This window comes from Odontesthes bonariensis, chromosome 1, assembly GCF_027942865.1.
Source record: "Odontesthes bonariensis isolate fOdoBon6 chromosome 1, fOdoBon6.hap1, whole genome shotgun sequence".
Taxonomy (NCBI): Eukaryota; Metazoa; Chordata; class Actinopteri; order Atheriniformes; family Atherinopsidae; genus Odontesthes; species Odontesthes bonariensis.
Genome location: NC_134506.1, coordinates 37,999,866 through 38,023,436, shown reverse-complemented (window position 1 = coordinate 38,023,436; position 23,571 = coordinate 37,999,866). Strand labels below are relative to the sequence as shown.

The 23,571-nt window shown below is 39.2% G+C and overlaps 1 protein-coding gene across 4 annotated transcripts in view; it reads right to left on the bottom strand.

The window, feature by feature from the left end:
* The window catches only part of kcnq1.1 (potassium voltage-gated channel, KQT-like subfamily, member 1.1), a 51,645-nt gene extending 29,033 nt beyond the window's left edge, over positions 1 to 22,612 (bottom strand). For 3 of the 4 annotated variants that reach the window (XM_075466517.1, XM_075466525.1, XM_075466531.1), the window contains exons 1-5: positions 21,963 to 22,611; positions 14,661 to 14,751; positions 3,190 to 3,316; positions 2,647 to 2,725; positions 2,308 to 2,404 (exon numbers count right to left, since the gene is read on the bottom strand). In XM_075466517.1, coding sequence (XP_075322632.1) covers positions 2,308 to 2,404; positions 2,647 to 2,725; positions 3,190 to 3,316; positions 14,661 to 14,751; positions 21,963 to 22,321 — 753 coding nt within the window. In that variant the 5' untranslated portion in view covers positions 22,322 to 22,611. Of the gene's footprint in view, positions 1 to 2,307; positions 2,405 to 2,646; positions 2,726 to 3,189; positions 3,317 to 14,660; positions 14,752 to 21,962 lie in introns of all 4 variants that reach the window. The other variant, XM_075466539.1, reaches the window with a different exon arrangement.
* Positions 22,613 to 23,571: the final 959 nt, after the last annotated feature.

Genomic DNA, 23,571 nt, shown 5'->3' with positions numbered 1-23,571 from the left:
AATAAGAAATGTATGTTTAATAAGTTGACAAAATTATTAAAAAGAACAAGCCAGGAAATATAAAGCATATCTCCAATGTAAAAAAAATACTTTTTCTTTTCTGTTCTCTCCTCAGAGGATTTCTAAGTGTCATTGCACATTCTTCTACTGCATATTTGCCAGTAAGTACCTTCAGTACACTACCTACTACCAGACTGTACTGACTCATTCATATCAACAAATAAATATGTCAATGCTCAATTACTGTGCAAGAGAATTGTAAAGTCAGCACGGCATCATGCACGTCAGTACCAGAGCTTGAGAAGCGATGGACTTGCTGCAGTCTGCTTCCTAAACAGGTGTCGCTACTGAGGAGATTACGCTGCAACGGCGTCAGAAATTGTACAGGAGGTACATCGCAAAAGGAATTGCGCAGTTTCAACTTATCCGTCATGGTTTGTTATGTTCATATTTTGGTCTGTAGATTTTTTTTTTTATGTTCATTGTTTCTTTACTCAACTGTTAGTGTTTTTTAATTAAAAGATTGGATTCCCATGTTCTGACTGTGAATTGGATTAAGTGTGCATACAAACGGAATGGATGTATTCTAATATACTTTATTTCCATTTTTATCTTGAAATCGGTTTACCTTCTGCACCTTCATTAGCTTTACCACCTGCTTTATTTCATATAGCCTGTTGCCTTTTGCATTGTTAAGTTCTGTTTCTCGTTCTTGTTTCACACCAGGTTGCAGTCGCTGATTGCCACACCTGTGTTACATTAGTCATTACTTCCCTCAGGATTCATACTCCTGGGTTTCTTTAGTTCTGTTCCATTGTTCTTATAGTCCCTGGGTGTTTTTCTGCTTCATGCCGACAATGTTTGTGTCATCTTGATTTCTGATTCTGATCCAGCATTTTTGGATTTCAGTTTTTTTCTGGACTTTGCAGGACTGTTAGCTGTAATTTTGTTTAAAAACTTTTATGCATTTATTAAACTGTCTGACTTTGGTTGAGTCTGCATTTGGGTCATGTGTGCTCTGTAAAATTTTTGTAACATTAGAAATTATTTTACCATCAGGGGTTTTTATGTCATACAGATGTACTTACACATTCTTCCCTCTAGCTGTTCCATTTTTCAAAGGCGCTGGCTGTGCAGCATATGACAAGTTATAAGCGTAAACGAACGACGGGCTAAAAGAACCCCAAAGCCCCAGACCCACCAGGTATTGTGATGTCAGTTTCGGCATATGATACCGTTTGCAAGATCAAGAAGAGCAAAAGATGGTTACTGGGGCAAATTATATCCATAATAAGTCCTTGGCAAGGATTACTCAACTAAGTCTCTGTATCTCGAGGCACTAGAACTACTTGACCAGGATATGGTGAGAATTATTCAACTCTATTAGTTTAGGTCATGGCACACTATTTTGTTGGTTGCTTAGGTCATATATTAACAAGATAATTCACTACATGAACCTGTGCTCATTATCCTTATAGAATGAAATAATAACAGCAAGAGCTGAGCAGATGAAGCGTTGCCTTACAGGATCACAGTCTAAAAGAGTTGCAAACCAAGCCTTTGTGCTCAGCTTAATAAAAATAATCTATTATTATGCTTATACCACACTTTATACATACTGCCTTTGTTATATTAATTGCTTGAGAAGATTTATACGAAAATAGAACATAACTGATTACAAAAAAAAAAAAAAAATCACTATTTGGTATTGTGACAGAGTTTCTTACTTTCTATGCATCCTAATTATCTGTTATTCTATAATCTAAGCTTGAAATGCTTAGTACAGCAGGTCAGAAATCTGTTTCGAAAAATGTTCTAATACCTCCATGTACCCACACACTTTCCAGCTAAGTGCAGTGGCTACTGATGACTATCTTCAGCTGGGAGAAATGTGAACATAAGCTGAGGCAAAGGCAATGAAACCAAGCAGGTGGTACTGTAAAGTAAAATCCATGATGCCCTGCTCATCACTTTCCTTTTATATGGACATTAAAGACAACTACTGTGGCCACCAGGGATAATCGCAGCCACCCCCGTGTCTCAGCTGAATGACACCCTAGAGGAAGACATAATCCTCTGTACCAGATGTGCCTATAACATTAAAAACCCAATCTAATGCACAATTGTGCTTTTTTCTTTCCCTCTTTTAATTGTGTGTTGTATTCCCATGTAAAGACTTGTACTGCATAGTAGGGAAAAAATAATACATGTGGAGCCTCCAGCATACTAATAATAATCAGAAAACCTGGTGGCAGTGATGGCAGTGGACTTAACAGGTAATGTGCATTTGCAGCTGTGAAAGTGTACCTGCCGATGGATAAAGACAACAGAGCCCAGGAGACGCCACGTTCCTCCCTGCCTGTCAACATGGAGCATACGCAGAATCTGCAGGAAGCGAATCCCTCTGGAATGTCACAAAAGTGCTTACATACTGGCATTGCATTCACACTATGTAAGTATGCATGCACACACACACAATAAGCTCAAAGAATGTGGATACCTAAACAATAAACATTTAGCATTTAAACTCAAAAGTATTAGATGGGATTCAGATAGGGACTGTGTGTAGGGCATTGCTGCCATACCAAACAAGGAATCTACATTAAGTTGAATATATTTACCTCCTGCATATACAGAGTCTCTTACCTTACAGCAGAGGTAGCAAAGACCTGGCCTTTGGAGCCCACTGACAGCACAATTATCGAGGCAAGAACTACAATTAAATCTGTGTTAACAGAGAACAAGCCTATCAGTATGAATATGACACAAGCATAAAAAATGTGAAAGATTTTTGCAGATATATACTTGGATTGTCAGTGTAACAAGAGTGTGAAAAGGTGCAAAAAAAGTAAAGTGTTTAATTAAGAAATTGTCGTTGGTTTTCATTTTAAAATTATTCCATCAACCAATGTAGGTGAAAAGGGTTACGGATAATATTAACAATAATATTTACTGCTGGATATGAAAAAAAAAAACCTACTTGGCTCTAATTTAAGAATAAAAACTGAAGGTGGAAAAATACTGCAGGGACAGTTTTAATTTCACGCTGAATTAGTCTAAGATATATCATTTCTGGGATGATGCTCGGGGTATATTACTGTTATTGTTTAGAAATTGTTTAAGAAGTGTGGCATATCTACTTGTTTGCATGTATTTAGATATGTGTGAGCATGGATGTTGTGTTTCCACCTATAATAGATATCGGCTTCCTGGCAAAGCGTAGTCGTCCCCAGATGCCAACATATTTACTGCGGCAGCCAGCTGACCAAAGACGGACGAAATATTCCACACCAAAGAACACCACAAGGACGATCTCCTGTTAGACAAATGAGGCAGAGTGACAGAGGATGAGAAAAAACACACAACAGACAAGTTTTGCTGGTTATTCGGTGCAACATAAAGCTTTGTGTCAAGTTTGCTTTTAAACACATATGGTTAAATTACAAATGTGATGGCTCTGAACAGCTTCTTACACAAACTTCATAATTTCATCACACTTAAACAAGGATTATTTATTCTCCCTAAGCAGATACGGAGTTCTTTGATTCAGTTGTTAAGTGTACCAGGGTCTGAAAAATGTGTCGATATTTATTGATGTTGTGTTCATTTGCTAGAGTTTGGCTGCAGAGATAATCAGTGACTGCATATAAAAGATGGACATAGTCACCATGGTATTTTTTGCACAGTGTTTCCTTCATTTGCCATCCGGAACATTTTAGGTGCACTGTAGGTGTTTCTAGTCTTAATGCTACACTAAGCTCGCTTGATGCCAGCATGAGCTCAATATTTAAATAAGTCCTCCAGCTGAAACGGTCACGTAGGTTTTTTGTTCGTACCTCTCAGAATGGCTCATAATGGTGTCTGGTGATGTAACGCCCCTACATGGCAGAATGGAAAAAATAACTCATATGAGCTTTTCTACAACAGAGCAGGCATGATTCACAAGTTTTTGTATAAGAAGTCAGAAAGTTCTAATAAAGAGGAAGAATGGCTGATTGGATAGTGCTGCTAAAGACTGCACTCTCAGCCACGGGTCTCTGTGTGACATGAGATTGAGACCAACATACATCAATAGTCCCGCACTTTACTGAAACTATTGTTTGATTTACACGTTAACATTCCTCAGTTATGGTTAGAAATGATCATGATGAGGTCTAAAATACTTCTTTTTTTAGAAGTCTTTTTACAACATGACTGTCACTGTCATGGATGCCATGGTTTACCCTGCATATGCAGGTGCTCTCACAACTATGATTAGCATATTCTTTGAATGCAATTATTTGCTGTATCTTCCTCTATGAACAAATGTGTCACGGCTTGTGGTGAGTAGGATCCAAATGCAGACAGGAACTCCTCGTTGTATATAAGGAATGTATTTATTCTCAATAATCCAAAGACAGGGCGCAAACATACACAGAACTGAAGCACAGGTAGACATACAAGAATCTGACAGGAAACAAGGGACAGAACTGAACTTAAATACACATGAGGGTAATCAGGGGAACTCGAAACATCTGGGGCAAATTAACAAGGGCGAAACCAAAAACAGAGGGGAGAACGAGGTAACCAAAAACACAGATCATGACAAAATGCAACATGGGCATGTTTTGGGGAGGACAGTGTGCAATTGTTTAGTTGACTTACTTCCATGATTTTGATTTCTTCTTATTCTCTTATTTCTGTTATATCTTTTTCTCTCTCCCAAACATGTATATATTGGAACTTGGTAAGGAGTCTGCTGCAAAGGTTTTAATGCAAAGAAAACCCCAAAAGCATTACATAAGGAAATGCAAGGTTTCCTGAGCTGGTAATGTAACAGCCATAGGCTGCGTAGCCATAGAAACATAGAAAATGTCGGCACAGATTTTGACAATAGCGTGTCTGTCAATGTGCCTTTTTACAACTAACCATGATCATTTTCTTACCACAAACAGGTACTTTAATCCTGAACCATAACCAAGTACTTTAAATGCCTAACAAAGTAGACTAGAAGTAGAGCACAAGAGGTAAAATAAACAAAAATATATAAAGAAGTGGAGACACTCAGGCTTGGGAATGAGACTATCCTCCTCCTCTTCAGCCTCCTTATAAAGTCCTCGTTACTTGCTAATAAGCCAGACTTAGAAAATGAGCTTTTCCTGACGCAGTTTACAATCGGCACAGCTGGTTGTAAACCTACTGCCGCTGAAGGAAATATGCAGCTGTAGAGCAGCTTCTTGTGTGTCAGAGATTGATGCTGAAGGGACACTCCAAGCCTTGAAAACTGACGTGAGGGGTTCTGGACAAAGCGTCAGTGTGTGACACGCTTGGGAATGAGAATGTGTTGAACTATAACTAAACAAGTCCACAACAACATGTGTCAGATCTAAAATCTCACACATGCTTCTGAATTAAAGCAGCTCAATTTCAATTCCAGGCAAGTTTCATCCAGAGCTCCTTGGATTAAAAAACAAACCAATTGCTTCACACTATGAACCCAACGTGGAAATTAACAAGCTGGTGTGGATAAGAATGCAATTCCTTCCGCATGTGCCTCAATCATTGACAATTGTTTGGAAATAAGGCTGAAAGACGAGAAATCAATAGCAGCATTAGCCTGGCTGACGCGTCCACAATCTCGATGAGATGGTGGTCTGGGAACTAGGTGTGCATTTTCTCGTATTTGAGGCGTGGTTTACGAATGCCTAGAGCCGTTTATTGGGCGCTACGAATGTCTATCAAATGACGTCAGGTTCTTCCCATGCTGCTTTGCGCGCGATTCATAGCCAATTGTATCACTTATACCACATGACGACAGAAATTCGACGAGGAAGAAGAAAAAAATGGAAAATAAAAGTAAACTTGCGCTCTAAGCTACTCAAATTGACAACAAAGTAGGCCTATATGCTATATTCTACATGAATTTTTATGTTGTAGAGTTGTGAATTTATTTTAATAATGGAGAAATTGAGCAGCCTTACTTTGTTGTCTACAGTAGTAGATCAACCCTCATCTTACTTTGAAGCTCCCAGCTCCCAGAAGTGACGTCAACGAAGCTTTAGCAGCAGAAAAGCTATCAGGCTTGTGTTGATGATAATAATAAACTCCTGGACTATGTACAAACTTCCAAATGCATCGTTTGGTGAGTACAGACCATATTTGTACAACTGTAGAAGTTTGGTGTCATGACATGTGATTTTAGTGTGGTAATTTAATAACTCGGTAACTCAGCTGATGTTCAGCCAATATCGGAAAAACTTCGGGTGGGCTACTTGGCTGGATATCACGGTTCAAATGACCCTAGGGTGAAACACTTTCTAAGGCTGCATTGAACGGTAACGTTGTGTCCGCTGTCATGTTGGATTAACGCTCTACAAGCTTCGGTGTAGCGCATGGACGTCGTCATCGTCTTGCTCCCCCCGTCGTTCTGTGATTGGTTCCCAAACTCTAGCAAAAATAAGGGCGGTGGTTTCCAGGCTGACTTTGCAGTGAGAATGAAATCGAGCGCAAAGCAGCATGGGAATTCCCAGGCTATAGCAGCATAGCTTTTTAATGGTGACACAATTCTATTGCAGTGAATGATGATCGGAAAACGCTGAAGGATCAGACAGATTATGTTTTCCACGCTGAGCAGCAGATGTTTTCTGAATTATTGGAGGTGTATCAAAAAGAGAAAAATTGGATTAATAACATGTTAAATTTTGTTCCTGGAAGCTAATGTTAAGTAAATGTTACATTTCTTAATTTATTCACGGAAGATTTCTTTTTAAAGGTTGAAAAACAAACTGTCTTTTCAAAAAAAATCTATACATTATCCAACAGCAAGTGAGGAAAATAAACAGACACATAAGCCATTTTCACACATGCTCTGCAGCCCAGAGATTTGCTAAATACTACCTGAAGGAACTGTATGTGCAAACATAAAATCCCTGAATTAGTCAAACTAAACACTGCGCAGACTTTATCCCGCCATCTCCCTGGTTCAAAGTCAGGATGATTTCAGATTTAGAGCAGTTAACCACATTTTAAGGACATTATCTAGTGTTCATGTGTGAAACGAGTTAAGATTGTCCTGCCAGTGGTTGATCTGTGTAGCTCTGTTCAGGCACCTATGACATGACAAATTAAAACTGCTTGGGTTCTCTTTTTTGGAAAATAATGTAACTGTTTACGTTCAGGAGGGTTTTCCTCATAGGTTAAAGCACAAGGTCTGTGCAGCAATTTCAGCCCACAGCCACCTCCAGTTAAAAAAACTGTAACAGTAACAAGTTAAACACTTTCGTCCAACTCACAGCTCATTTGAGATTCGTCCTGCACAATGTTTTCAACAGTCAGTGCATTTTCTACTTTTTACTGCACTCACATCAGCGAATGGTTAGGGTTAAAACTGACATATATTATTAGGACAAGGTGAAATGCATCGTTGCAATTCCCCTCATGTCACATGAATGCTGCCCTACATATAACAGCAACCAAGTGATAGATCAACATCTCACAATTTATAGTCATGGATTGCAATCTATATTGGACAATGTACGTAGTCCATGTTTTCTGGGGTAACTGGGCTGCTAGCTTGTGTAACGCTCTCACACCTGATGCAGCCAGTTTCATGGATTATAGTGGAAGTGTGATGCGGTAGGAACCACTCTGCTAGTAGTGGTCTATATACATTACCAGTGCTATGTACCTACAAAGTTTAACTTCTCTATAGAATTTTTTGCTTCTGGTCGTACTATGGAGCATTTTTTTGGTGAGCATTTTGGGCTATGATGCTCCTGCCAGTGGTTTCACACTCTTCCACTGATGGTGATAATGCACCCAATTTGCCATAAATAGCTGGGAAGACCATGACTGATAGCTAATAAACATGACATTTTCTAACATTATTACACCCATATTTGCTTTGCAATTGTTCTGTGATGAAGCTTTACAATCTGGAAGACAATTCTACAAAACGTCTGTAAAGGCAGCTATCTATACTTAACTAAATTATTTCAAGCTATGTTAAGGAGCAAAGTTATACACAGCTACATGTTCCTAACCTCCTTTTCTGTCACAACTCACAATTCTTGAATATATTCCCCCCACAACCCCACATTTTCACTGCCTTCACTCTGCCTTCTCTCTCATTACAGAAACCACAAGAGGGACAATAAATCTAGGATTCCTCCCAAAGTAATTTCTCCCACATTGAGTCTCACTCCCAGAGTTCATCTCTCCAACATCTTTTGACCCAAATCGATCATCGATTCACATCGAGCCTTGTTCATCCTCCCACTTGTGTCATTTAAAAAAAAAAAAATATAGCATTCAAGCAAAACTTGATGGTCTTGCATTATTAAAACCACAAGTAAAACATCTTAAATGGCAAATGGCAAGAATACTTTGGTACTGTGGTCCAGAATTAAAATAAAGGCAGTAATACTTTAAATTGTTTGTAGTATTTTCTATTTGGAAATGAGAAAAAAAAACAGTCTTTTGAGAACATAGATTCCTCAGGCAAGCATCTGGCCAAACACTATCCTACAAACACTGTCAGCCAGAGCTGCATCTCCAAGTAAAGAACAGAGTGGTCTATGTTAACCTTGGGTGTGCAGGAAGAAAAAAACGAGACAAAGGAGACACTTCTGTGGTGGAGGATGAAAGAGTGGCAGGGTCAGAGTAAATCTCTAAACTGAAAAGCAACTACAGCACAGTCTCTGTGGGACAGAGGATGGAAGAGATGAACGTCTGAGATTTCGCGAGGTTAAGTTGCAAATTCTAATTATTCAGTATGTAGAAGAGAAGAATAAGAAGATTAAACATCTTCCAGAGGGTGAACCTCAGGCAGAAAATCAGTTTGCCATAAAATTGATATTTTATGCTTGTGTTATATTAAAAAAATTGACATTTTTCCAGTTATTTATACTCCAATATGCGTGTTTAGTAGATTTCTTTTTTTAATCCAACAATGAGCTTGTAGTATTTGACGTGGCAGCCAGTAAAAGACCATGACTATCTTATCCCATTATTCTCAATCCAAGGTGAACTTGTCACATGTGGCACACTTCAGTCTTCAACACAAAACAACCTCAAGTTCTTTTTATCCTTTGTTATGGGTTTTCTTTCATCTGAGCTTAAGTGACTTACCCATCACCAAAACAGTTCTTGTGCACAGCAGCTCGGGGTTAAGTTTATCCCATTTACTATTGATTTTAAAGGCAGCGCCTTCATTCTGTTGAACAACGGGATGCTATAATTGTTCATAGAAAGCAGATATGTGGTTTGATCAAAAATGTTCCTGAATTGTTTTTGGTGAGGCAGAGGTTTGGGTAATCAACAAATAAAATAACTTTTCAGACAGCAGGCACTGGGGTTTGGTATTTGTTCTGTTTTTTTTCAAAGAAAACAAACAAAAAAGAAAATCCTTTAAATGGAAATTAAACATCTCCGTTTTCTCTATTTATTCAGTGCTTAATTAAACAAGTGTATCGGAAGACTGTATTGTATTTAATTTCCAAAAGTACATTATATTGATTCCGTATATTTATTTGTTTGATCGGAGTTGTTTGGAAAAAGTGATAGGAAGAAAAATGCCTCAGTAACGACTGAATGTACCAGAATCAAGCTTTCTTGCATATGTCAGCCAACATAAACAGACTAATCCAACACACAGAGCAGATGATGGGAGTTAAAGGAAAGATCAGATGTGTAGAAAATGATGTAGGCTGAACTTGCAATATAAACAATGTTATTATAAGAAAAAAGGGGGTGACTGATATTAAAATTCTTTCAGGTCTCAGTCACTCTCCTTGTATCTCACTGACACCTGAGGTTCACGAACCGCTGATCAGCATCATTACAGCAACACTGTAGTTTTTTGAAAACATAATTTGGTTTACACTTATTATATATTTTTCCCCAACACCTTCCATGTTTCCTTAAAGACTAAAAAATACATGTGATGCATTATAATTCAAAATATCTATATAGTGGACAGATTTCATTAATATTTACACACTTGCAATTTTCTTCTTTTTCTTATCTTACACAGGCACATTGCTACATTTTACAGAGATCCAACATTTTACAGGCATCCAAGTAAAATGGGAGGCACTGCCAATCTTCTTTAGTTGCTCTTGTTGCCTGATTAAACGCAGCAGACTTATTATCATTTCTATAGTGAAAGAGTTTCTTCTGTTTAACTGCAGACAGTATATGATCCTAAGATATTTCATGCGTTTTCTTCACTACTTCATTTCAGCACATTCCAAAAACATTTAGATGCTAAACCTTTTATTCAAATCACGTTTTAGCATTGGGGACACCAAGCAATGAAGTTTTTCAGTTGTTTTTATGCCGCATTCTTCCTGAAAACGCATCTTAAGGTGTGCAACAGTACAAGGCTGTTGTTGGATTTTCCATTCCAATATTCTCCACACATTTTCTACTGTGGGCAGCTCATGATCTTTGTCCCATCTTTACTCCTAAAAGTCTGAGCATTTTCTTTACCATCTGATGGTTGGTTGTATTGTTCAGTAAATTAATAAAATAAATCTATGAATTATTTTGGGAATCTTCCAACCATTCCACACAACTCAACACTAGTTGAGGCATGTGTGTGGATGATACAAAATGAGGGTATGACTTTATCTTAAAGGGGTTCACCATAAACTAATTGATATATCCAAGTGTAACACAACTGGAAGGCGATGGAGAAGACAGTTTTTCGCTTGTCTTCAGCGCAGACTGCAGTTGAGGCAAACTATGTTCCATGGGGGGGGGCAAAATGACTTTCACCTTGTTTGGTTTAAACTCTGAGCACCAACAGCTGACCGATTCCTGCAGATTTAAGACATCTTCCAGGTTTATACTCGGTGTAAAGTGGGCCCAGACTGCTAAAAACCAGTGTAAGGATTTAGGGATTGAATTGCCAACGTTCCAGCTGGCAGTCGGACGTCGCGTTCAAATGATGGTGGACATTCTCAGTCATCCAGGTCATGGTAATTCTATGAGCTTGAAAAAAGGTAAATGAACTTTGCTTCTTGGTTCTAAAAGATGCTCCACCTCTCATCCTAAAGGCTTCTTCAGTTCTGACCAGCTGGAGTTTCAGGCTTATATGCTATTTTTGGGATCTTCACACTTTAGGAGTCATTGAGGTCACATATTTCACTGACCCATTCGGTGGGTGGTTTAGATCAGTGTCATCTTCGAGAGAGTCATTGTAAGCTTAAAATAGGCAGTACCTCCTCTGCTTAATGCAGGTTTTTCCCATTTAACACAAACCGTTTCTCTAACTGCTCCCTCAGACCATGTGTCCTGTGTTGTCCAGACTGCATGTATAATGCCACTAAAGGCTTGTTTTTGGGTGTTTAATCCTTCGGGTGAACGGGCTTCTGTCTGAAGGTGTTGTTGGGTTTGAAGTACACCAGTATGTAATGTTTGGAGAAAATCCTTCTAAATTTCACAGACACTGGAGCCATAGGCGCCGTCTGCGTGGGTGCTTCGGAGCCCGGGCACCCACGGGGATTAATGAGCACCCACAGAAAAATCCGAGCATTGCAGTGACACAATCAACCATTATATAGTATAGCTCGTCAGGTGTCTGGAAGCTGCGCGCCGGCGCAATTGCGTTTTCCAACCGGCAGGGAATTTTTCTTGGTCGGGGCAAAACCGGGCTTTCCAAAACCATGTCATCTGCTGCTGCTGTAGTGTTTTCCCAAAATTCACCGAATCCTTCCCGAATAGCCTTCAGATCGCCTCTCGGTGTGTCAATCATTTCTCTTGCGCTCTGTGTGTGTAGCTGGCGCTTTTGGAGAGCGGCGTTGACCGCCTCCACGCGAGAGAAGAAAGTGAGCATGAGCCGCAAAGAAAAAAAAGTTCCAAACTTCTGCAAGTGCACGAGCAGGCCACTGGCTTTACCCCCTGCATCACCTTTTTCATTTGCGCTCAAGACCTCTAGAAAGTCCATCAAAGCACTGTAGTTTGCAGCAATGGATTGTAAAGAGGCCGCCTTCACAGTCCAGCGAGTGGGGCAGAGAGGTCTCAGCGATGGTGCGTCTGTACCCTGAAACTCCTTGAACCAAGCGAGTCGTTTTGGTGAATTTCTGATCAGTGTGATCAACTCGCGGATGAGGGACATGAAGTTTCTACATGCAGGGATGCTTTGGGCGATGTCATGTACCATTAAATTCAGCAAATGTGCGGTGCAATGCACATACTGCGCCCGGGGCTCCTGCTCCAGCACGCGTGCATTTTAAGAAGACGTACTATGTATGACCAATAAAGAAGTATAAGAATCTGAGTGGATGCGGTCTCCGAGTCGTGAGTATAAGTTTCAGTACTAGTTTCAGTTTGTATAAATATATTTTCAGTTCAATTCAGTGCATGTTGTGATTATGTCATCGGTTTTTAAGTCGCTTTGTAGAAAAGCGTTTGCCAACTGTAATGTAGGCCTAATTCCATTATCAATTTCAATTCAAATATAGGCTATTTTATTGTAAAATATTGATGTGACATCCGCAGGGAAAATAAATAGGATACATTTATTACACATACAAATAAAGTGACCAACTCATGAAACGGTTATATTATTGGAAAGCAAGGTTTTATGCAAATGGGTCTTTCTGTGGGTTGCGACCCCCAGTTGGGAACCACGAGCACCCACCGGCATAAACATAAGTCGGCACCCCTGACTGGAGCCACATATGAAATGACAATATTCTTCCCTTATTCTTCTTTTCCTCTGATGTATGTTGTGTTGTTTTTTTTCCAGATTTCTTAGTTTACTTGACAATGGCCTATTTTGGGTATCCACATGTTTGCAATGATTCATAGATATGTTTGTGTTCCTTTTGCAGGGACAATCTCAGCCCAAAGTTGTAGGGTTTTGATGACGGACCATTTGTCTTCCAGTTGGTAATGTGTGCCAGGGCTGGCGTCCACATCACTCTTTGCCAGCACCTTTTTGAAAATGTTTCCTCAGTAGAGAGCATGAACATCCTCATGCAGCCGGCTTGAGAAAAACCACTTCACCCAGGGTTTTTTTTCAGGGAGCTCCACCATTTTAGTGCGGCTACTCTGACACAAACTTAAAAATCTCTGAATTTGTCACAAAAAGCACTGATGTCGTCATGCTGGCTTTCTTTTAGGCAACTAATCATATGGACAGAAACAGAAAATAACCTTGATTTGCTCTGTCTGTCTAACCTCAATGACAAGTCACACAGAAGGGTTTAGAAAAGTCAATTTGTGGGGACAGATTGGCTGGACACTAAATGTTGATAGTAATAATATTAATAATGTGATGGTGATGATGCTCAAATGGTCTGTTAAAATGAGCTGCAGTCTGTTCCACAGGTGACAGCTGATGATGCAGAAGATCTGTGCGGCTGATTGTCACCCTGAACCATGAGAAATTAGCCCTACCTGTCCCTTTTTTAACTTTAAACAGGCCTTAAAGGGGGCTCCTTCTGATAGTGTCACATGCGCAGGACTGTGAAATGCACTGTGTTTCTGACAAACTGTGTTGGGCACTGACATTTCCCCACACATGTGTTATGGCAGACTCAATCATTAATATGAGGGCAAGCTTCCTCTGTTTAGTACTCATGGTGGAAAAAAACATGGCAAAGATGTAGACTGACAAATAGATCATACAAAAACAAAGAGGTAAACTCGGTTTTTCATTAACAGCAGCTAAAGTGGAGACCTGGGCTAGGTACTGTTGAGATGTTGTTGTCATGGAAACTGCTAAATGCCAGCAGCCAGCTCTTTCCTGCCAGAGAAAGGCGCTATGTGGACACTGGCCCGCAAATAACAGATACATTCTGGTCTGTGTTTGTAAGTTTTCAACAACCCTCAGTGTTGAGACTTCCGTCCTCCTTAATGTACACAGCAAAGTCACAGTTTCAGTGCTGTGATGTAAAACCCAGTTAAAGCCTGTGAAGGTCATTATTCATCTGCAAGAAGTTACACAAATGTATTCAAAATAACTTTCTCCATGATCTCACTTACTAAGGGAAGATTAGGGATCAGCCTGTAGTTAATAAGCATCGAATTATCCAGATTTCTCTGTTTAAGTAGCGGCTCGACAACATCACGTTTTATTGATGCTGGAAGGGTGCCTGAAAGAAGATATTTCTTATATAAAATAAATCCTCAGAAAAGAGCTGAAAACGCTTTTTGTGAAGAGCTTGTAAGCGTGTCTAATAATGTTACAATTAAATGCTCCTAATTCATACATAAAAGTTATTTTTCTAAGAAGTCTCAAAATCTAGTTTCCTAATTGTATGGTGTCCACATTGAGTCATCTTACAGGTTATGTTAGAACTTTACACAAGCTGCAAGCATAGCCAGTGGGTTTGATGTAGCATGAATATTACACGAGTAATCTCAAAATTGAAAGTTTTACCTTGAGGCTTTTATTATCAGTGTAGCTGATCTAATCTGAATGACTAGCTTATATTTTAACAGAAAACGTTTTATAACGGCTTCAATATCTTAATAATACTGTACAGTGCACTCTATTTTGATTCATATATCATGTTGTTTTGTGGCATTTACTGAAATGCCTGACCTTCAGCGTTGTTTCTACAGTGGAACCATAATCCCAAATCAAATGACAAACAGAAAAACCTAAAGATTTTTCTGTTTTTGAGGAAAATAGCAGGTATTAGTTTTTAATCAAAGTTTGCACTCACCACCCAGAAGAGAGTTGTGTAAGCCAGGTCCTGGTATTGATCAATGGTAGAGAGGACACTGAGGATCAGACAGGCCAGAACTATAACAAACCTGTGAAAATAAAAGCAGAACACATATTAGTCTTGGTGAGAATGTCAGCAAATTTTATATTGGTGATCATTTTCCTTTCTTTTACTTGAAAAGATCCAATTGCATAATTAACTGGACTAAATCTTGTTCATCAAAAAATTTAGTTTTTCCTTAAATCAAAGCTTTGCATGGTTTGTCATCTGTTACATCATGCAAACATGATGCTTCTCGATCTACTTTTAAAAATCCCTCCTCATATTCACGCATTTCAGTTTGTTTTAAACTGCAAAACTCAAGCTCAACTTTGATATCTGCTTCAAGTTATACCCTCTGAAAAACTTTTTTAAAAAGTCAGATTTTACTTCAAACACTCATTGACGGCACTCTGAGGGAAATACCTTTTTGAATTCCATGGTACGAATGCAGAGCACATCATAAACTTGTAAAAATAACGAGCACACGGGTTTGCTCACACTTAACACAACGCACACACAGAAACGGATAACTCTAAATTGCTCTAACAATGTTCTCATCCAACTCAAGGTTTACCGTGTTTCAAGTACCACACAACAGGATGCCTGAAACTCCTTGAGAGGGAGAGAAAAAAACATCATTCTTGAAAAAAACGTTTTAAGCTCCTGTGACACTACATCACAACTATAAGCAGCATTCACATGACTTTGAACTTTTGACTCTTAAAGAGAGGTCTAAGGCTACCTTTACACGGAAACGATCTGAAACCAAAACGCAAAAGTGGCGTTTCGTTTTCACTTTTAAATCTGCATTTAGACGAGTGTTTTAGGGTGAAAATCTGCGTGCATACGGAAACACAAAAGTGTGTGACGTTTCATATTTATCGATGCAGTAAACACGCCAGATGGCTAGGTGGTCTGCTCTCTCTATGAACTTCAAGAATTTCGAGAACGTAGTTCATATTTTTGGTCTGTTCTTTACTACTCTCGCTCATCATTGCTGTTATCTGATGAAATGACTCTTGAACGTCAATTACCGCGCCTAAGGCGAGTTGAAAGTCCGCAGGGACGGACAAGTTGATAGCCTACTGATGTGTTTCCCACGGTTTTCTGGCGCTTTATTATGCTTGTCACGTCATTTCTATGTGATGAGAAACGCAGTTTTGCGTTTTTCATCCTTTACACGGTGGCGCGACAGTGGAGCGTTTTCGAGAATTCCACTCTGGAGGGCGGTTTCACTTTTTTGCGTTTTCATGCCGCCAAAACGCCGTTACCATCTAAACAATATAGTGCATCCGCAAAAAGGTTTTGCGTTTTTAACCCGTTTTCGTTTCCGTGTAAAGTGCCCCTAAAGTTGACTGACAAACCGGATTTCAAAAGTCTTTTTATGAATGCGTTTAGGGGAATAACAGCTCGGTTTAAAAGTTTTCATGTAATACTGTATAGCATGAAATAAAGGCCAGCATAAGTTACCCTGTTTCAATCATATTTCATACCTGTTCGTAAAGGTCAAAATGAGAAGATTCTGATGGATCTGATGAAAGTTGAGGAAGATAGGAAAGCAGTGTGAACTGTAATATGAGTCATGAACCATCCTGTACCTCATTGCCTTGCTCACATGTGTTTCGGCCAGTCATGTCAGGCAGCAGTATTCAATTTTGCAGAAAGTTTGACACGAAAGCAAGGGCAAAGTTTTCCTTTCCTTTGGCAAGAGGTGGAGACGGATGTGGTGATGAAAGGCAGAATGAAATCACGTGTGTGTGTTTTTCTGGGTGGCACGACCTGTGAAGACTGGCCCAGACAAACCCCTGCACATGTTTGCATAGGTCTTTACAAAAGGAGTGATTTACACTTGTAAGTACAAGTTTAACAGGCAAAATAATCAAGAGGCTGGATGTTGAGATGTTGGAATTACACACACCGAGGACCTTAGTTAATCAGCCATCAATGCTTTCACTTTAAACTTTACTTTGTTTTCACCCATTGTTTAACTTAAGATTTCTCTCAGCACCGAAACTCGTTGGATAGGCTGGGTTTCAGAAAAAGGACAATTTGTTTACATTTACATTACATCGATTTTCCTTTTAGTTTATATCCTAATTCACTATGTGACCAGCCTAAGGTGTGCTGCCTAAGTGCCCTTGTAGTCCATGTTTTAATGCAAATTAAAGCATTCATGTAAGTATGGAGTTGCATATGACAGTTTCCAGTTAGTTAACATATTCTTCACTGCTCACATTATCAGATCATGTGGATACAGTTACTTTCAGATTAATTTATCTCTTGCTGCTTTACGCTCCATGATTAATAATGGCACTCTGGTTAAATCACCCTTTAGATCTTTGTTGTTCATGTTACCTCAGACAGTAGATGGTAGTAATTTAGTGAAGATGTGAGATAATCTCTTGCCCTCCGCGTTCTTCAGTGGAGAAAGCATGTGGCTGTGGTAATGCTGCTTAGTTTAGAACTGATAACGTTAACTGGATTTATTGCAGAGTCAGACTGTGGTTTTACTGCAGAGCAGATGGAATATTACTGATAAAGAATTTAATGTATTGAGAAAGACAAACCATAATGACCCCTTAACACAGGATTTACTTCATATATACAATTTTTTAGTCTATGCAGAATGATTTACACACTCACACACTTATGCATCAGGGCAAATTTGGGGTTCTGCGTCTTGCCGATGGACACTTTGACACAAAGACAGGAGAAGCCAGTCATCAAATCACCAAAGAGCAAACAACAGCTCTTTCTCCTTTGCCGAAGTCGCCACTATGGGGTCATGTCAACATCACTGTCAAAACTGAAAACCCGAAGTCACCTTTACCCAAACGTCTAAATTATCTAATCAATGTCACATCCTATTAGCTGTTTTTAAATGTTTAGCAAACAAGTTTTAAGAAAATCTGCTAAATAAAAAGCAAATTTATGTGCATTTAGATCCACTAATCTTGTTGTTGAGGATTGTTAAGAGTTAATTCTTTGGGACGAGAGGAATATGGCCCTACAAGATGAAGTTATAAAAAAAAAAACCAGGAGAACCTCAAACAAAAGGATCGTTCAAAAAGTCAAAAATTGACTATAATCTCCCCCTAAAGCGCTTTTACATGACCTTGTTGGAAAATATTATGAGGTTAAGAGGAGGAGGATTCACAAGGACTTGGGAAAAGATGACTGTGATGTGGGTCTGCAATAGTTAAACTGCAGCTGTTCAAAAAAATTAGTTTTATGAAATCTAATCACACCTTAATTTAACAGAATTTTGAAATATTAGTTAATTAAGGTTGATAATTCAAAATACGAAAGAAAAATACACAAAAGTGTGGCTTTTCAACAACTGTTGTTACAACTATGGACTCCTGTGTGCATTCACTCTGATTCAATATCATATATTATCTCATTTATGTCCAAGTATTGCCAAATGTTTCAACTTTTGCTAGTATAGAAACTTTCTTGCAACATTTAGAGTTTTTTGTTTTTTTTAATTCAGGGTGTTTCCATTCAGCTGTTTTTATACATGCATTTCAAACAATAAAAACACGGGTATTGTCTTGCTGCTGCATGAGGGAAACTGTGCTGAGGGACTTTTCTCACTTGTCATCCAGTTAATTTAGTCTTAAACGTTCAGATGGCAGCTCTTAAAAATCTGTTTTGTTCAAATATGAGCAGACATTATGGAAAGTATTTGTAGAGAGCGTTACAGTTTCCAGTCAGTGTTTGCACCGTGAAGACCTTTATCACCACATACTACAGCCTGAGTTTATTGAAGTCCAGCCAGGAATCCAAATACCCCCTCCCCCCTTAAAGCTAACACATACACATATAGGCATGAACGTGCACGCCACACGTCAACACAGATAAAAGACTGAGGAGGGACCTGCTCAGAACTGGTGTATAACACCACCATAACAGCTGGTCATGTCTGAAAGAACTGAGCAAGAAGACAAAGCAGGACAGATAAATTACTCTGGAGTTTCAAAAATGACATCTTCAGTATGTTTGCTAAGTAAATGCAAGTCAGTTTGTCAAATGGGAGGTGAATGACAAGAAAGTGGACAAAAAAAGGTAAACGACAGGTTAATATGCAGTGTATTTTTTGTAGAATTCTAACCAAAAACGGGACAGGGGCAGTTAAAAAGAGGATCAAAGAGACAACCGAGCATCAAACTCTTCAAACCACACGCTAGTTTGATAATGACTACAATTTGTCAGGGATGCTCTGCTCAAATTATTTCAAGACATTTGAAATGTCTGTAAACAAAACACTTCTGCTTCACCATTTATTCATGTAAGACTGTCAGACTCATCTTTCATTCACCACTAACTGCATCATCATATTTCCTTTCTTTTACATCCTGGCCATTAGATAATACAAGCTCTGTATGTTTGTCTGGCACCCTGGGGCTTGGGGTAGCAACAGACAAAATAATAGATTGGTACAGCTATATAAGCACAGCTGAACTCTAAACGAAAGCTCAAAGCATTGCTCCTATCTATTATTGATGGACAGATTCATTTGCAGCCTGTTGTGCAGTAAGATTTGAAACAAAGAAGGAGATTTGATAAGAACTGGTGGCGACTCGGCTGACCATGCCACCGGCTGTTATTTTCAAAGTTGACAGTATCATAAATATTGCTGTAAAGCAACAGAAGAGCCAAAGCTTTAGTCAGTATGGGACTAATAGTTAAGTGAAAGAAGGCCATCACTGATGGGTAAACTTGTTTATGTGCTCCACTAAGAATCATAGCTCCCTTTGGAGTCAAATGAAATATTTTTGACATTTGAGTTTGACACAGGAGTACAGAGAACTGAATTTGCTGGAGAAAGAAAAACAATAAAAGTGCTGATTTTTTTTCCCCCCAGCTTAGTAAAATAAACAATGAAATCCAAACAGTGAGTCAAAATGTTGATCTGATGGAGAGGGATAACAGTTTGTGATCTCTTAGTCTTTTTGTTAAATCATTAAATTATGTGTCTGAATTTCCCTCCTCTGACTATTTGACAGAATATGTGGTTCAGTTTAATAGAGCTCAGTCTGAAAAATACTGTTTGATATCTATTTTCTTTTAACTCTCCCAGCTGACACATCCATAACCAGCATGTGGGATGGATCCATGCTGGTGCTGACCAAAACACTGCATTTAACTGTTCGGCTTTAGCACAAAAAAAGAAGAAAACAAGCAAGTGGTGAGCTAAAACAGAAGAGACTATTAATAAAACATGCAGAAATGCTTTTTTCTTTGAAGATGCTAATTATTCATCCTTAAAATTTCTAAAGAAATGTACACATTTTTACTTGTATCAGAACACAATGTCCCAGAACCATACTGTATCACCAAAGCGGCATACGTATAGAAGTGCAAACACACACGCACACTCGGAAGGGTACCTTTGATAAGGCTTCGGGTCACCCTCTAGTTTGAGTTCTGGGCCAGTGATAAGGCCATGCTTGTTCTAAGCTGCTTTTCTCCCACACAAACATTTACGAAACAAGGTTCTGAACTCACCCAAAAACTATTAGATATTACAACGCCACACACAAGGAGGGATTTGTCATAAATTACCCCACAATACACAATCAAATACAGACTATATACTGATATTGAACAGGACCACAAATCGTGCCATAGGTTTCTAAGGTTATGCTTTTGAGGCCAGGATTTGGACCTCCTGATTCCTGCCATCTTTGTCACAAATGCCGTCACAATACTCTGTCCTTCAAATACTGCGTCTGTCTGTCTGTTGTATCAGCTGGATCCAGTGCAAAGGACAGAACTTTGCAGTGTCTCCTTTGTTTAACTTTGACCTTGTTTATGTGCACGGCCAGCCAACAGAAACAGATTCTGAACGTAAGATTTATGACACTACCCTGCAGCCTTCCATCATCGTGCTTAGTACAAATTTTCAATTTCATGCATCGACCTGCAGCATGGCTCTCACCAACTCTTACAGTTTCTGATCACTCTGCTGAACATTTACAATCAATACGGGAGCTCCTTCTCATATGCTTTTTTTAGTAGGGGGAAAAATGAAAAGCAGATTTCATTAAGCCTTGAGGCCAAAATGCCTGTACCTGTAGTGATACCAGCAATTTCAAATCTGAGTAGACATGGCTGGGGCTGAACTTAGTTGCAGTAAACACTGAAAATTGGGGCTGGATGTGACAGACTTAACTTTAGTAAGCCAGGGCATTGCTCAATATTAAAACACAGATTTGCGAATAATCAGCAGATCAAACAACCAAAGAAGTTAAATTTGCTCTGGATACAGTGAAAAACATATTGCTTTTGTATGTTAAACAACTCCTTTTTTTATATAAGCAAATAGTAGCCATTACAAAAAGATTAAAGCACCTAATTTTGCAGCTCTGTAACTGATGTACAGTCAGATAATAACCCAAATGATAAACAAGATTTCCCTATAATCAAAACAAGAAGTTTTTTACAGTGCGCTGTGCATTTTGTTCTTGGGACTGTTCTTATATCCTGGAATTGCAGTATGTTTGTTCGTGTTCCCTCTGAGTCAGTGAGACTGTAACCTGCTCCGACAGGCTGCGTTCCTCTGAGTCCCCACCAACACCACGGGGTCACGGGGTGGCAGTGCGAGACCGGGCCACTACCTCCTCCACAGCACACATCCTGCCAAGTTTAGCTGCCTGCTATCAATGCCAGCAAGTGGGGACAGGCAGCACACATGGGAGTGTGCTGGAAAATCATATCCCACATTCCTAAACCTGTGGCAGAATTATCTCATATGGATATACTTTGTGGGTTTCTATGAGAAGGGTTATGAGAAAAAACAACAACTACACAGTGTCATTTTATCTGTGTATAGAGGTTAATTTTTTAGTAGCAACAACTTTTAAGAAAGGTTAAATTGTTTTTAAATGAGTTATGCATGGGAAAATAGTCTTCCAAATGAAAATATCTGTAAAATATTATTTTAGTGGTCCCATGAGGGATTGCTTTCTCTGTGAGGGATTACTTTCCCATGTCTGGGATGAATTGGGTTTTGCTTTGTTTTTTGTTTAATCAAATTTATCGACCAAAATATGTTTGTAATGTTCTTAAAGGGGAGTCATGTGGCATGTGGAATCAGAGCAGCATCTCTTTGAAATTCACAGTATTTGCAGTGATGACTTCCTAGGCTCGGACATCTCGAACTTACTCCTTGTTGAATTTGGATCTCAGAGTTGCAATAATACTATTGAATATCCCATGGATCAGGGTGAGTATGAAAATAAAAACACTTACACTGCGAAGTGATACACGAAGCATTTCCAGCCAGAAGGCCTTTCCAGAAAGTTATACACGCGTCCTTGGATGTGGGCGCGGGTGAGGACAGGACGAACCCCGGTGCTGTATACCGACATTCGCACAGACATCCGGGGATGAGATAAGTTGGGATGTAGGTGAACAGCAGGGACATCGGTGGGAGAGCTACAATCCATTTGCATTTTGTCTCTCTCGTGGAAAGTGTTGCCAACAGGTGTCCCTGAATCATGCGCATTCAATTTGGATTCCGACAGCTCCAAATCCGGCGGTCTCCTTCCACGTGCCACAGTCGAAGACCTCCGTGCGTTCCCCTGAAAGGGAGCGGGGGAATTAGACATTGTAGGCTTCCGCTACTCCTCTGTCGCTGGCTTAACTTTTTCAGCTATTTTTCGGTCACTGAATCAAACTGACAAATGTTGGTCCATGTGCGCTCACTTTCTGTTGCGCGCCTGATTGTACCAAGGCGCATAAACTGTTACATAAACTTGGTTATATATGCTCTAAATCACCAGGATGGGGGTTTTCTTCAACTTAACTTTCCGATTCTCTGGGCTGTTGAGGGCAGGGCGAGTCTTGAATGTGTGTCCCTTACCTCTCTCAGAGCACTTATCAGCCTGCAGAGCTGTCACCAGGCGGTGCGCTGAGAGTCACCAGCTGTCCAGGCTTTACTGTAACCTACCGTTCAGCAGAACTGATTAAAAGCAATCTGTAAATGATGGGCTCCGTCCTCTCCATACCATGAGCCTTTCAACAATTCATTTTTTCTCAAACTGCAAATTTGTTAAAACAGATGTCATGCAGTTCACTATGATTATTGGATGTCTTGACAGTTGAACGTAGAGTACTAGTATTAATGTTCATAATATCTATATGTCTATATACTATTTTTACAAGGCAGCAATGTCAGGCAGTGGATATAAAGGCAGTTAAAGAGGTTTCAATTAACATCAAACATCTACTTCCTTCTGATGCTTGTTTTCTTTTCATTGATTTACACAAACTCATAATTTGTGTGATTATGTGTGAAAGGCCCCAATATGTTGATGGAGCTTTAGTAGATGCGCAAGCCAGAACTTGCGTATGCGCAGGCATACAACTATAAATAAGTAATTAGCAATGTGTGTCTGTTTTCATTTTACATTATTCTATTAAAATCCTTACAGAGTAAACTTTTGACTTGCTTAATTCTTTTTCCCCAGTGTTGTCCCATTGTCAGCCAGTGAATAATTCCCCCCTCATTCATTCTCAGTTAAGAAACTTGGTTGTAACAATACTTGTCTTAAAGTGTTTGACATGTTGGGGAAAAACTGAAACTCCATTCTCCTCCACTAACCTGTCACCAACTGGGATCTACAACTGCAGAGACTGCAAATAATCAGGATAATCAGGACGAGCAACTTGGTCTCTAAGTTACAGAGGACTGTATGCACATGTGTTCAAGGTTACTAACTTGTTCCTCATTTATTGTCTTTAATCTCTTGTTTTTTTTTCCACCATGGGCTGTTGAAAATACCAATAAAACTTTATGTTATTTTCAAATATCTGAGCTGACATAACTAACATAATCTATCTATAAACACATATGTCT